We start from the raw sequence: 14,799 nt of genomic DNA, 5'->3' as shown, positions 1-14,799 counted from the left end.
GTTAAGTCTAAAACCTAGGTAGAAGACCTAAGCGCCAAAAAAAGTATTGTATTTTTCTCGTTCTTCCATTATGAGACATTAAATTTACAATTATAAAAAGTGTGGAAACCTAAAGTATATTAATGATGCTTTTTAAATATTGTGTGAACTAGTCAAAATTTTTATCTTTAATGAAGACTGCGATGACATTACAGTCAGTAACATATTGGAAATATAAAATAACTTAAACACATAACTTGGCAAGAATTTCCAGTGTGGACACTCAAATCGTGAACAGCTCAACTTCATTTAAGTTTTTTTTGAAGAGCTGTTTCCACTGTGTTTTGAACCCTTTAAAATGAATCATTAAGCTCAAATACACTGAGTGATAAATTGTAGCTCCAATTGATTGACAATGAATAATTTACATCTTAATTTATTAAGCAAAAAAACTGTTCACGTGTTCAATGTTCTCACTGTATATTTCTTCCTTCTAAATGTCTAACTTTGTTAATAAATCTTATCAAAGTCATTAATAATTCATGAGGAAACACAACAGAAATCACGACCGTGAAGAGTGTTGTAAATCAGATACTGAATCGTGTTCATTTGCATAAACTTTAACTTGGATTTTCTTGGGCAGATTCACTTTAATTTTGAAAATTTTTGAAACACAAAGCAACTAACCTAGACGTTTGATAAGCAATCTACAGTATTCGTGTCCGTGTTGTATCTGATATACAAACTCTCGGCTACGCCTCACGGCCACTCATACTGTATATATTACTTAAATTTATTGTTAAATGTTAAATTTATTTCTTTATGTGCCATCTGAAATATTTATCATTGAGCGACAGTCATCCTGAATTTGTTTATGTTTCAGCCTGTTATTGGAACAGCAAGCCCAACCATAGTTGATCCAGTTTTAATGCTATTGAGATCACTTCATCTGGAAGTGCAATATGAAGCATGCGAGTTGATCAAGGACCTAATGCAGTACAACATCAGAAATGCAATTCTAAAGGGACTTGTGTCATTATTGAAACCAACAAAAGATGATGTACAAGAAAGTGCTGAATCAGTTATTGCTGGTTAGTCAGCTTACTCTTTGCAAGGACCGTTTGCTTGCCATCCTTCCCTCCCTTCCTTCCTTCCTTCCTTCCTTCCTTCCTTCCTTCCTTCCTTCCTTCCTTCCTACAGTACCTACCTCCCTACCTGCCTACCTACCTACCTATCTACCTACCTACCTATTTATTTATGTGCTATGTGTTTAAATGCTTTAAACTTCGTCAAGAAGAAGATTCTAGAATTAACAAACAGTAGATTTTTCTTCTGTTGGAATAGCGTTTACATCATCAGTAAATCATAAAAGAATATCAAATATATTATCGTTTTCATTATATAAGACATATATTTTACTCCTATATATACATTTATATATAAAACAAAACAAAACAAAACAAATATTCATAACATAACAATATTTCATTGTTATTTAATTGTTAGAGTTTCTAGCTTTTACGCTTTGACAATACCTATAAATGTTGAGGTCATGTTAATAAAGCAATTCCATTACTATGTGTTTGCTCGTTTGTTTATTTCTATCTATTTGTTTGTTTTTTGTTTCAGATCCAGATTCGCCCCAACTTCAGCCCCCACTTCCAATATACGTTCAGCAGGCTGCTGCTGCAAAAATGATATGGTAAGTTTTGTTTAAGATGGCTGCCTATTATAGAAAAATACACTGAAAAATTTTTAAATCGCGACTTTTCGGCATAAACCGAAATTTAATGTTGATTTTACATCTTCTGTAAAGAAAAAAGGGATCTCCCGAAGTCGTTTTCGAGATATTCATGATTGAGCACGAGTGTAACAACTTTTTAAAGGGAATTAAGCGATAAAAAACTTTAATTTTTTAGCAATTTTTAATTATACCTCTTTTTACATATTTAAATAAAAAATTGGAAAAAATTAAGAAATATAGTGAAAATTGTTTTTTTATTCGTACTGTGCTCGACAATTTTCCGTCTAAAACGAGTGCAAAAAATGTACACTTGCCGCTTTTCCGCTTTTTCAATGAGTAAAACGCATGCCATTTTTTTTTCAAACTTTGCCAGAAGTTTTTTTTTTTAATGTTCTCTTTCGGAAAACGGGGAAAAAAGAAAAAAAATAGTCCCATGCAAAATTTGTTGGTTCATTTGCCCTGTTGAAGCCCGAAACGTGTATATATATAATAGTTCCTCAATAAAATTAGTATAGGAAAGCGTATACGATCTCGAGTACAATTTGGATTTGATAGGAACGAGTGATGTTTTGAAAGTTCTCAAAATTGGACGAGCCTTTTAGGCACAAAGAAAGATGTTTAAAAGGTACCGATTAATCTTTCATCAGAACAAGTCAAAAATTTGACCTCGATTTTGCAGGCCTCAAATTTGCACGTCTATAACATACACATGTTTTTGGGATGAAACGCCTAAGCGTAAAACGTTTCGACTTGTTAAATATTTGTCCGTTACCGTGCAAACGCATTCTAAATTGTTCAATTTCATCAAAACCATGAGTTTAGGCCACTAACGTCGGTACGAGTACTGTAAGAGGGTTCCTCCAAAAATATATTATTAAACTATTTTGCCCTATTTTTCTTTTAGTATTTTAGCCAAGGAATCTCCAGAAATAGCCGAAAGCCTTGTTCAGGTGAAAATACAATTGAAAACAGCTGATATTCATTATCAGTATTTTTAACAGAAGTGAATATTATAAATCCTGCGCGCTCATTGTTACGATTTACCTCTTATGCTTTTATAGCGCGCACGCTTGTTCAGTGTCGATTTGTGTCTAAAATGAAAGTTGAAAAAACTAAACTAAACTCTCTATCCATTTATTTATTATATTCACTTGAGTTAAAAATACTTAAATGATTTGTGTACAAGCGGTTTAGCTTAAACCTGATTCAAGCCAGGGTTCAAGCGCTGGCTGAGGGGAAAAATTTGTTAGGCGTCAAACTTTGGCTCTCTACATTGGGAACTGTGAATCCCTCGTGGCTCGGATGACCAAGTTACAAGGCGGTCCTGTCTCCAATTTGAAGACGTAAATATACTTCGTTTTTTAATCGGCCGCCATCTTCAAATAGGATTAAAGGTCTGGTATGAATGGGGTAATTGTATAAAGTTATTTGGTACTAAATCAGCCACTATTTCTCATTTCATTTTTTTAAATTCTTTTTTCCCCTCCAATCTTTGTATTTACAGTTACGAGCTGTACATGGCATTTTACTCGCAATGGGAAACACTCTTTATGCAGAAAGCCAAAGACAAGCGGGAATTGCACTCGAGGTATTCTTTGTAGTAAATGTAATGTTAGGATATTAGTCGGAGTCACGCAGTATCTGATTTTGTAACTATACATATATTACTAGTACATTCTAAAAAGGAATGGTTTGATTTTTTTTTAAAACGTTCCAGTTTGCTCTCCATTCTGTAAAACAAGGGGAAGTTCGAAGCAACAACATATAGAATGGGTTGGAGAGAGGGATGCTTAGAGCTGGAACGCCATGTTCGAGTATAGGTTATTAGTCTTCTAGTATTAGGTGGTGGGAAATATACGATGGAGCCAAATTGTTTAGTCATTTAAATGTGTTAAAAAAGTTTTGAAATCAATACTCTTTCCGACTGGGAGCCCGTGCCAGCTGAGCGGTGAACGCGGCGCGCAAACCAGATTAGACAAAATGACCGACTATGAGTTGTGGTAAAGTGAAATTGTTTTATTTCTTCTTTTCAATATTTCTGCTTCTTTTAGATATGTATAATTTAGTCAAAAGGAAACAGATAAATAAGCAAAAGTTGAGTTACAGTTGCCTGGGAATTATGAGGGCCGACGGCAAAACAGCTAAACGCGCTGTGGTTGGCTAAAACAAAATTCACCGCTCAGCTGGTGAAGGGTGTGCGTAATACTGGTGTATGTATAATCATACCTTTCGAGAACCATTTATTAGACGTGTTATCTTGTTGGTAATAAAGGCACGAATTACGATTTCTAGCAAGTTTTTATCAAGAAACAACGATTACGCTAAGGAGGATTTCATTGTTATATTCAAAGACCTGCTTTGTGCAGCAAACTCAGCCATAACCATGGCTTCCACTAGTTTATATTAGATGAGGAATCTTGAAAAGCAATGATGTTCTCAACACAATATAGACTTGCTCCAAACCGACCTCTCTGAAACTCGAGCGAAGAAATAGAAGAAAATCAAACTGCTGCATGGCAAACTCGTAGATACCCTCTGAATCCTACTTCTTGCACTCATGAGATATTGGGTTCTCTGTCGTCCTCTTACGTCCCGCTTACAAAAGAATTTAGATAAAACTGAAAGATGAATATAAATTATAATGAAAACCATGCAGTGAAAATATTAGTAGAAATTAGATGTTTTCCATCCAAACTAAAAGTGAATTAAATTTTATTATGTTGTGGTTGTGGTTTCAGTTCTTTGTACGTTCTTTCCCTCTGGTAAATGATCGTGTCAAGGAGGCTTTGGGAGATAAATCCTACGAAGAATTCATGGTATGGCATGAGCTATAGGATACATGGTACTTGTGTTCAGAGGTCTAAAGCAGATCTAAGATTAATCTGCAGTCCAAAGTAGATCGTAGTATTCAGTATCAATAAACTACAACGAAAGTTGGCCTTCTGTTATTACCTCTTGTATAATCGTATCTTGCCAAAGCCCCATTGAAATCCTCATCGATAATAACAGTCGCACGTAAGTTTAAATAGCGATCGCATTAGTACGTTGATTCAAATTATAACTTCTAGGCTACTACTAAGCCCTTCTTAGCTTCAGGCTCGGTACCTAAGTTATTTTACCTTATAGCACCTAAACCCATGGGCAGAAACAACGGCTAAATGTTTTTCATGTTAAACGGATTAAAGAAGGGCTACAGTAGCTGGGCCGATTTGAATATCACCCAAATAAACGTACTATTGCGATCGTCATTTAAACTTGCATACGACTGTTATTATCGATAAGTATTTCAATAGGCCTTTGGCAAGAGATATAATTATACAAGAGGTAATAACAGACGGTGAACGTTCGTTGTAGGTTATAATTAATTCCATAATCTATTTAAGACTACTTTTGATTTCTACTTTCTACTTCAGGCCTTTGAACATGTACCACGCACGTGACCCATTTGAACCGATGACAGCGCGTGAAAATTTATCTTTGGGTTATAATTGTTTTAGTATTTTTAACACAAGTGAATTTAATAAATAACGGAGAGAGATTTCCCCCCCCCCCCCCCCCCCCCTCAAAATTTTATTTATCTCTGCAAGCGGCCCAAATCGACAAACGAGCGTACGCGTGTTCGTTACATTCACCTATAGGTGAATACACTCAATTAAAGAATCGTTGTCGGGTTCAGAAACATAGAACATAGGAGCTGAGACCAAAATGGCACATGGGAAGTACGTTAATTAGATGCATGCTGTGACCGGCGACCCGTGGCATCATCCACTGTTTTCATACGCGTTTGGCATTCTAAACCGACTGCATGGATGGCGCAAATGAATATATTATTTAACAGATCAAAAACAGTTTTCCGTGTTTGATACTCTGATCAAAACACGCGGGATGTTGGGAGAACACGAGAGGAGCGTAGGAAACCACGACGCGTAGCGGAGTGGTTTCCAGCTTCTCGAGTGTTCTCCTAACATCCCAAGTGTTTTGATCAGAGTATCAAACACAGAAAACTGTTTTTGATTTGTTTTATAAAATAACAAACGCGCGAAAAGATCGAAAAAAAGCAAAGTCTAAGTAAATTCTCCCTACGTGCCGTCTTATTCAAACTGACCAATGAGCGCGCACGATAGATTAAAAATGACGATAGCGTGTTTTGATACTCTCATCAAACATGGTTTTCGACCAATCATAGCGCGCGTAGTATCCCAATTATTTTATAAAATATAATTGTTATTTCCCATGTGCCATTTCGGTCTCAGCTTTTATGTTCTATGTTTCTGAACTACGACAACGATTCTTTAATTGAGTCTATATAGCAGCATAAGACGTGAATTGCGACCAAAGAGTGCGCCGGATAACAAGGGGCCATTTTTCTGCGCATGCGCGCCATACCTGAGCTCATGTGTACTGCATTAGAGTTTCGATCATGTGGCGATACTCTGATAAATATGCTCAAAGATCTGCTTTTTCGTCTTCTGAAACGATTCGATATAGGCTCGGGCATTAAGCCTGACATCGAATATGTATCATTTGTGCGATTCAAGTGAATATCAACTTGAATGTATTTAATTCGGTCAAGGAAGGTTTAATTGTGTTTATCTGTTTATCTTTATTCTCGAGCACTTTTCTGACTTTTGAGAGAAACTACCACACAAAATTCATTTGATGTGATGTCTTTGTTATCTGTGCTTTTGACCTGTCGTGTTTGATTAGTTAGAAAAATTGGAGAAAATAGAGCAATTATTATTTTTCTGCAAGGGCATAGTCTAGATTGGCCCATGTATAAAGCTACTATTCAAAAATTGTTTCAGAAAATGTTTTAGCCGATTTTACATGTAGCTGATTAGTTTTAAATAACGGTGGAAATTATAAGAAGGAGAAATAAATAAATCGAACACCGAGACATCTCGCTACAAGCTAAATGTGTGGGTACCCTGTGTTGAGGCTGCATTACTATCCCACAGCACAGCAGTTCGCGCATGGTCATGCAAAATGGCCCCTTGTTGCGCCGGATATATTATATTCACTTGTGTAAAAATACTAATATGTGTTATAATAACTTTACAGGGCAAAGTGGAACCTTTTACGGGCTAAAATGAGTAAAAAAACAGCGGGCTAAAATATATTTTAGTATATATTATTATGTTTGAGTTTTGGGCCCTTGCACCAGCAAATTAGCCCTCTCACATTCTCGGACTAAAATGAGCTTTGCTCTGGCCCAAAACACAATTTACACCCTCGAACATCAACTCTATAGTTATAATCATAAACACAATCCTTCAAGGCGAAAATATATTAAAAAATGGTCTCAGCTTCTATTAGGATCGTGTTCTGACCAATCACATGTAACAGTTAACTCTTGCATGCGATTGTTCAGAACAAGATGTTAAACATTCCATATTTTGGGTGTTCAAGGTTTCCTTAGTTTGACTGTTTCATGTGATAATCACTAAATCTACCTACATATCATCTACCTACCTTATTATTTATATGCATGCCTGCTTGTTTGTCATTGACGTGTAATTTTCTAGTTTATCTGTATGCTGTTTTTTGATGGGCTTTCTTGGGATTGACAATTGATTTTCATTATATTTTTTAGACTCAACCTGATAATATGTTTGTGAATATGACAGCAATACAAGCCGATGTACTTGTATCAAACAAAGTGAATATTCCTGGAGGTAGGTTTAAATAAATGAGTATCAAACAAAGTAAATATTCCTGGAGGTAGGTTTGAATAAACGAGACAATATTAAATATAGTGTCATCATCATCATCATCATCATAATAATAATAATGATAATAATAATAATAATAATAATAATTCGCAAATTCGCACTTCCCGTGCTTAACTACCTGATGTGGACCCAACATTGGCCTATCACCGAGCTGAGAGCGATTGACAGAGAGACAAGAAAGATCATTCATGAGAACGGAGGGAAACACTATCCACTGAGTTCAACAGCTGTTATGTACCTACCTAGACACAAGGGAGGGCGTGGCCTGAGATCCGTCGAATACGAGTACAAGCTTACAAAGATTAAAGCTGCTGTAAAGCTCTACCAGAATGCAGACACTACGATGAAAGCTGTCCAGATGTTTGAGGAGAGAGCAGCGGAGGAAGGCCATTCGTCAATACTAACTGATGCACACAAATATGCAGAGGAGCTGAAGATAACGTTATTTTTAAAGTATCCAAATCCATCATTTACTTCGACCAGAAAACCAGAAGTAGAAATTGAAGGAACGAAAATTAAAGAACACTTGAAGAGAGCACTGGTAGACAAGCTACAGGAGACGAAGAACGCAGAGAAATGGCATGGTCGATTTCTCTCATCGCGTTGGAAAGATAAAGAACTTAGTCAAGATGCATGTTTTGCATGGATGAAAGATTGGACGACTGCACCAACTCATACAGTTGCTGGTATGATGGAGCTCTATGAACAACTATTGCCAACCAAAGTGTATACGTCACACAAGACCAAAACAACCCAGGGAGATGTAAGCTGTAGGCTGTGCGGTAAAGAAGCAGAGACCCTTCCTCACGTTCTGTCAGGATGTTCTACGCTGGCTCAATCAAAGTACTTGGACCGACACAATGCTGCTCTGAAGATATTATTCTTTGAGAAGTGCAAAGATCTTAAATTAGTGGAAAGTATTCCCCCTTGGTACTCACCTGTGACTCCAAAACCTATCTATGAGTCGGATGATGCTAAAGCTTTCTGGGATGTACCGGTGTATGCTGAACACACCTACGTCAAAGCCAATAGGGTGGATGTACGATTCGTGGACCACAAGGCAAAGCAAGTCTGGGCAGTAGAAATGAGCTGTCCATGGATTGAGAATCGTGAAAAGAAAGTTGAGGAGAAGGCAATCAAGTACGGTGCACTACTCTTGGAGTTAAAACAACAGCACCCTGGTTACAAGGTACAGCAATGCAATATCATAATTGATGCATTGGGAGGATGGTCAAAGAAGCTAGAGCAAACTATGAAGAAGCTTGTTGGTGCCCGATCAAAGTGTGTTTTGGAGAAGATGCAGAAAGCCATCATCTCTTACTCGCTCCATATAGCACGAATATTTAAAGCAACTGTTATATAAGCTTGGACATCTATTTAAATTTATTGTAGTTAGTTTCCTTTTAGACTTTATAGGTTACGCTGTGCGCCCTATACAGGTCATAGATTTTTTGCATCTATACGTTTTAGTACTGCACATAATAATAGTAATAATAATGATAATAATAATAATAATAATAATAATAATAATAATAATATGCTTTATGCTACTGCTACAGTCGTAACTGAAGAAATGGGAGTCGAGATAAAGGTAAACAACAATAGCAATAATAACTATAAGCGAGAACCACCATGGAAGAGAAGACTACAAGACAAGATTACAAGCCTAAGAAAGGATTTAAGTAGGATGAAAGAACTAGATCCTTTTGTATAGCTCTGGCTAGCAAATTGTGCCATCTATTCGGTTCTGGCTGCATTTTTAGCCATGAAAGGCTGGGAAAAAGTAAACAATGGGAAAAAACAACGAAGAAGAGCCCTGAGGAGAAGATGAAGGGATTATACGAAACTCAAGCAGGTGAAATAAGGAAGAACATTTCAATCGTCGTGGCCGAAATAGTAAGATTAAGATCAAATCAAAGACTTAAAACCAAAGGCAGGAAGAACAGAGCTAAACTTCAGAAAAACACTGTAAGTCATTGTCAGTAGCTGATTTAGTTAGCTACATGGATAAGGAAAAGTCAAAGTTGCGGAAGCTGAAGAGAAATTTTTGGCGTTCAAAGAACCTTGAAGAAGCAAGGCAGCTCAGCTAAACATTCTTCGCGGATCCTGGAAGTGTATATACCACCTTTGCTAAAATGTAAGAAAATCAGACGGATGTTCACAAACCAAAGTACGGCGGAACTATGCAAGCGACACAAGACAATAACAATAAGTACACGAGCATTGATGAAGCGAGTAGTTTTTGGAAAAGTCTTTGGGAAGAAGAAGGAACCGGAAATACGGAAGCAGAATGGATCGAGGAGATCAAAGTGGCAATGAAAGATGTAGTACCGGAAATACCAACAGATGGATGAAATTTGAATGTAGCACAAGTTACTAAGATCAACAATAGAAAAAGAAAAACTGGAGCGCACCCGGCCCCGACCGTATTGCTAATTTCTGGTGGAGAAAGGCAACGGTCTGACACAAAGAAATGGCCACTTGTTTCCAGGCCACTGCTCAACTTAAAGAACTCCAGTTTCCTCTATGGTTTGCGAAAGGCAAGACAACCCTGATTCCCAAACCTGGTGAGTTCAGAAGTGACAACCAACGCCCTATCACCTGCCTGAATAACTTGTATGAGTGGTATACTTCATGTCTTCTAGCTCAAGCTAATCAGCATATCGAAAAGTACGGATTGATGCAACGTGAACAACGTGTTGCTAGGGAGAAATGAAGCGGAACTGTTGATAATTTACTATTTTACAATAACTTACAAATTTCTCGCGCGCTGATTGGTTATTTTTTATCATCAATAAGAGGAGCGAGCGAGCGCTCTTTCCGTTGGTTGTTTTGATCGCTAAAAATGAGAAGTTTATATCGTTTTTGCTACGCCTCGTGGATCCACACTACTTTGACAATGTGATGACGCAATTTATCGTCAATAAGAGGACAGACACATAAAAAACTGATGTCTATTTGTTATATCGATCGTATCGTTTGAGGATGCTCACAGAGGAAATAGAAATCTCAGTATGGCCTGGATTGATGTAACTAAAGCCTATGACTCTTTTGATCATTGCTGGTTATCTAAAATGTTCACTCTACGCACACAGATTCACCTTATGGTTTGTTGGAGTGTCGATGGAGAAGCTTGGTAAAAGTTGGTATACTTGCGCATTGTTCCTCAAACGGCCCAAGGCAAAGAGATCTCTCCAACAATACGGTTCAAGAAAGGACTTCCACAAGGTGATAATAATAATAATAATAATATTTATTTATAAAGCGCAAATACAAATCTGTTCTAAGCGCTAGTAAACAAACGACAAAGACAACGACAAAATAAAATAATTTACAAAGAATATGCTAATTTGAAGAGATAAGTTTTAAGTTCAGTTTTGAATGAGGCAAGACTTGATGCATTTCGGAGAGATATTGGAAGTGAGTTCCAGAGTTCAGGAGCAGCCACAGAGAAGGAGCGATGACCATAAGATTTAAGATTATAAGAATGTGCTGATAGAAGAACTTGTGATGCAGAACGAAGATTACGGTTCGGTTTATACACTGAAATGAGTTCCCGGATATAGATAGGAGATTGGCCATGAAGAGCTTTAAAAGTAAGTAATAGGATTTTATATTTGATTCTAGATTCAATTGGTAGCCAATGCAGATTAACGAGGATAGGTGTAATGTGGTCATGTTTATGGGAAAGAGTGATTATTCTGGCAGCAGCATTCTGTACAGATTGTAGTTTATCTAAGAGTTTGTTTGGTAAGCCAAAGAGCAGAGAGTTACAGTTGTCGAGTTTGGAGGATATGAACGCGTGGACGAGAGTTTCAGTTGTTTTCAAAGAGATGTATTTTCTTATTTTAGCAATGTTTCTGAGATGATAAAAAGAAGACTTGCAAATATTATTCACATGACGAACCAAAGTAAGATGCGTATCAAATATGACACCAATGTTCCGAGCATGCATTGAGGGCATTATCACATCAGAACCAAATTGAAGAGAAGGAAGAGTTAACTGTGGGCTGTGCTTTGAAGAAAATAACAGGAATTCAGTTTTGCCTTTATTTAGTTTCAATTTATTTGTAGTCATCCAAGCATCAATATCAGATAGACAGTTTTCAATCAGATTCATGGAATCATTAAGGGACAAATCATCATTACAGGAGAAAGGAATATATAATTGAGTGTCATCAGCATAAAGGTGGAAAGACATTCTGTGTATTCGGAGGATATCAGCTACTGGAGAAGTATAAAGGAGATACAACAAAGGACCAAGTACAGAACCTTGAGGTACGCCACAATCAAGTTGAAGGGCTTCAGAAGAAAAATCATCAATGGAAACAAATTGAAAGCGATCAGTGAGGTAGGACTTAAACCATTGAAGAGCTATGCCAGAAATGCCAAATTTTGTATGGAGACGATCTAGAAGAATTTGATGATCAACTGTGTCAAATGCAGCAGATAGGTCCAAGAGTAGCATGGCAACACAAGAACGATTGTCAATGGAGTGGAGGATATCATTTTTTACTCGAAGAAGAGCAGTTTCACAGCTATGAAATGTTTTGTATGCAGACTGCAATGGTTCATGGAGATTGTTCAGAGACAGATAATCATTTAGCTGAAGGGAAACGACTTTTCCAATAATCTTGGAGATATTCTTTAAATTAGAGATAGGGCGATAATTTCCAAAAATTTCATGATCAAGAGATGGTTTTTTCAGTAACGGTTTTAAAACAGCAACTTTAAGAGAAGATGGAACAACACCAGTTTGAAGTGACAGGTTAACGATTTCACATATAGTAGGCAGTAATGCACCAAAATGTCCAAGTAGGAGACTTGCAGGTGATGCACTCTGTCCAACACTGTTCATACTGTGCATGAACCCAGTTCCCTGGAGAACGTGCAACACATTCTATCTAGTTGCAGTGCATTAATACAGACCAAGTAATAACAGCGGCATAACAACGCTCTCAAGATTCTATTCTTCGAAGTTCCTAGATCTTTGGATCTTATCACTAAAGTTGAATCTTGGTACTCGCAAGTCACACCCTAGCCGATGTATGAGAACGAGCGCGCAGTTGTCTACTGGGATGTCCCACTATATGCTGATACAACTCATGTGAAAGCTAACAGAATTGATGCTACGATCATTGATATGACCAACAAGCAAGTCAGGGTAATTGAAATGAGCCCGTTCCTGGTTGGAAAACAGAGAGGTCAAAGACATCGAGAAGACAACGATGTACAGTCAACTGAGACTAGAGTTAACAAGCAGATACCCCGAGTACAAGATCAATCAATACATCATCATCATGGACGTTTTTGGAGGCTGTTCAAAAGAGGTCGAGCAAAATATCAAAGAACTTGTAGGGGACAAATGTGAATCAATTATGCGCCAAATGCAGAAGGCAATCCTGACTAGCTCGCTACACATTGCTAGAACATTTAAGCTGAGCAGTTAAACTATTTAAGAACTTTGGACACTTATAGTATTTATCATAGACTCTGTTATATATTGTATTGGACATTCATATGTACAATGGTCTTTTACTTTAGAAATTTTTATTTGAATTTATTTGAAATTCTTTTTTTTTTTTTTTTTTTTTCAATTTTGTTCTTTTATCTGTAATTATTTAATTTTTTCTAGCCTTTATTCATTTTTCGTCATTCCTTTTCAATCTTAACTGTCATTGTTAGATTTTAGTCGATGCTGGGGTTGTTTACGGTTATCTGCCTAACCAAAGCATTATTTTTCTCTGGGCATCCAGACGCTTATACTGCCATAATAACAATCTTTCATCAGGGAGCCCATTCACAATAGGTGATTTTCAGTGGGGTCCTGAGAAAACACAAACACACAGAAATAAAAATGATAATAAATGATAAAATATTGATAAATAAAATATATAACTCTATAGAGGATAAATGTCAGACCCAGTTTTGGCGTCGAACTTCACATGCGCCGAATCCAGACCCATTGTTAAGTTCATTTGCACTAGACTCTGCACATGCAAAGCTCGACGCCCAAACTGGGCATTAATGGCATAATAAAATGATAAAAAATTAAGAATTAAATATTGCTTATAGTAATCTTAAAACGATTAAAAGATAAAGTTCTAATGTGTTCAGGGAGACTGTTCCAATCATCAATGCAGTGATATATAAAGCGGTTTTGTCCCCAGTTCTTTTTGGAATGTGGTTTGCGTAGATTGTTCTTATTACGAGTGTTCAAGAGAATATTAAGTAAGAGAGAACATCTCCCATTCATGGATCTGTAACCATGAAAGTTTTTTGAAAATCTATTTTTAGCTCCGCGCGCAAGCCTGAGCTAGTTTTAGCATGCGATTCCTGACTGTACAGAGTTGTAGTGAATTCAATGTGAGAGAAAAATGTTTAGTTTCCGACGAGAAAAATGCCTTCAACTTCTAGAAAAAGTTAAAATTAAACTATCATGTATTCTTCATAGACGAATTAAACACTAAACAGGTTTTCAGTATACGAACAAGCTAAGAACTGCGTAGACCCCAAGGAGGGAAACCGCGATAAAAAATGCGATGAAAATAGCAAAGAAGCTACAGTGAAGACAGCGAAAAAAGCATTTATCGTAGCGTTTTCGATAGTAAAGAGTCTAAGTTCAAGTGATTAAGAAGATGATGAACAATACGAGTATTTTGTTTCACACACGAATCAAACAAACTATTTGCATACAGAGGGAAAAAAAACTACAAAAGGCACTGAAATGATTTTTCACTATTATTTAATATGTTTAGCTTGCCAAAATACGGTATGTCACTTAACAAAAGATGTTGTCCATTGAGAAAAGGTGAATTAATTAAAAAGTAAAACTAGAAGTTTCTTTCATATTTTGCACCTTGAATTTTCGCACCGCCTCAACGTTCAGGTATTTTTTTCATAACTTTTCAACTTCTATAGTCTCCAACAGACAATAAAAATACAATCACAATATCGGCCAATTCAACAAAATTTGCTCTTAGCGAAACAGTTTAATCTAAAATGGCCTAGTTTTAAGATATAATATGTGTTAAAATGTACTTAAAAATATTCGGAGCGATTGCTGGCAATTGTATTTCTCTTCGTGGATTGATACGGGTTTTAAAACAATTTTCGATGAATTTGCGTTGATTTGACCCCCTCCGACGACCATGATCCTTTGCGTTTAAACAATAGATTGTTGAAGATTGTTTTGATGTGACGTCATAGTGAATCAGGGCAATCGAATAAAGTTTTGTTTGTGAACTGCATGAAGCTTGCCTTTGTCACTGCCGATCGCTTGTGTACCCATGACGTCACTACAATCTGACCAATCAGGAATCGCATGCTAAAATAGCTGAGGCT

General features: G+C 36.8%; 3 protein-coding genes across 5 annotated transcripts in view; all 3 read left to right on the top strand.

Moving 5' to 3' along the window:
• LOC116286853 (armadillo-like helical domain containing protein 1) overlaps window positions 1-14,799 on the top strand; it is a 57,547-nt gene that overhangs the window by 37,312 nt on the left and 5,436 nt on the right. For 2 of the 3 annotated variants that reach the window (XM_089034817.1, XM_031693438.1), the window contains exons 8-14: window positions 863-1,070; window positions 1,609-1,681; window positions 2,628-2,673; window positions 3,228-3,311; window positions 4,462-4,539; window positions 7,317-7,398; window positions 10,551-10,683. In XM_089034817.1, coding sequence (XP_088890943.1) covers window positions 863-1,070; window positions 1,609-1,681; window positions 2,628-2,673; window positions 3,228-3,311; window positions 4,462-4,539; window positions 7,317-7,398; window positions 10,551-10,683 — 704 coding nt within the window. The remainder of the gene's footprint in view (window positions 1-862; window positions 1,071-1,608; window positions 1,682-2,627; window positions 2,674-3,227; window positions 3,312-4,461; window positions 4,540-7,316; window positions 7,399-10,550; window positions 10,684-14,799) is intronic. The other variant, XM_031693439.2, reaches the window with a different exon arrangement.
• LOC116286854 (uncharacterized) lies at window positions 7,577-8,932 on the top strand. The gene has a single exon (XM_031693440.2). The coding sequence runs from the start codon at window positions 7,577-7,579 to the stop codon at window positions 8,816-8,818; it is 1,242 nt and encodes a 413-aa protein (XP_031549300.2). The 3' UTR covers window positions 8,819-8,932.
• LOC148913669 (uncharacterized) lies at window positions 9,082-10,171 on the top strand. The gene is made up of 2 exons (XM_089025936.1): window positions 9,082-9,807; window positions 9,921-10,171. The coding sequence occupies exons 1-2, from the start codon at window positions 9,639-9,641 to the stop codon at window positions 10,169-10,171; spliced, it is 420 nt and encodes a 139-aa protein (XP_088882062.1). The 5' UTR covers window positions 9,082-9,638.

This window comes from Actinia tenebrosa, unplaced genomic scaffold (genome assembly GCF_029948245.1).
Source record: "Actinia tenebrosa isolate PJP-AT-01 unplaced genomic scaffold, QUT_ActTen_1.0 PGA_scaffold0__85_contigs__length_37466705, whole genome shotgun sequence".
Taxonomy (NCBI): Eukaryota; Metazoa; Cnidaria; class Anthozoa; order Actiniaria; family Actiniidae; genus Actinia; species Actinia tenebrosa.
This window is presented reverse-complemented; position numbering and strand designations above follow the sequence as displayed.

What these genes read in the sequence shown, in the direction of transcription:
- LOC148913669 (XM_089025936.1), top strand. Translation starts at nt 9,639, where the DNA reads ATGCAAGCGACACAAGACAATAACAATAAGTACACGAGCATTGATGAA. An exon ending in GGAAATACCAACAGATGGAT is followed by an intron (nt 9,808 to 9,920) that starts GAAATTTGAATG and finishes CAACGGTCTGAC; the next exon opens with ACAAAGAAATGGCCACTTGT.
- LOC116286854 (XM_031693440.2), top strand. Translation starts at nt 7,577, where the DNA reads ATGTGGACCCAACATTGGCCTATCACCGAGCTGAGAGCGATTGACAGA.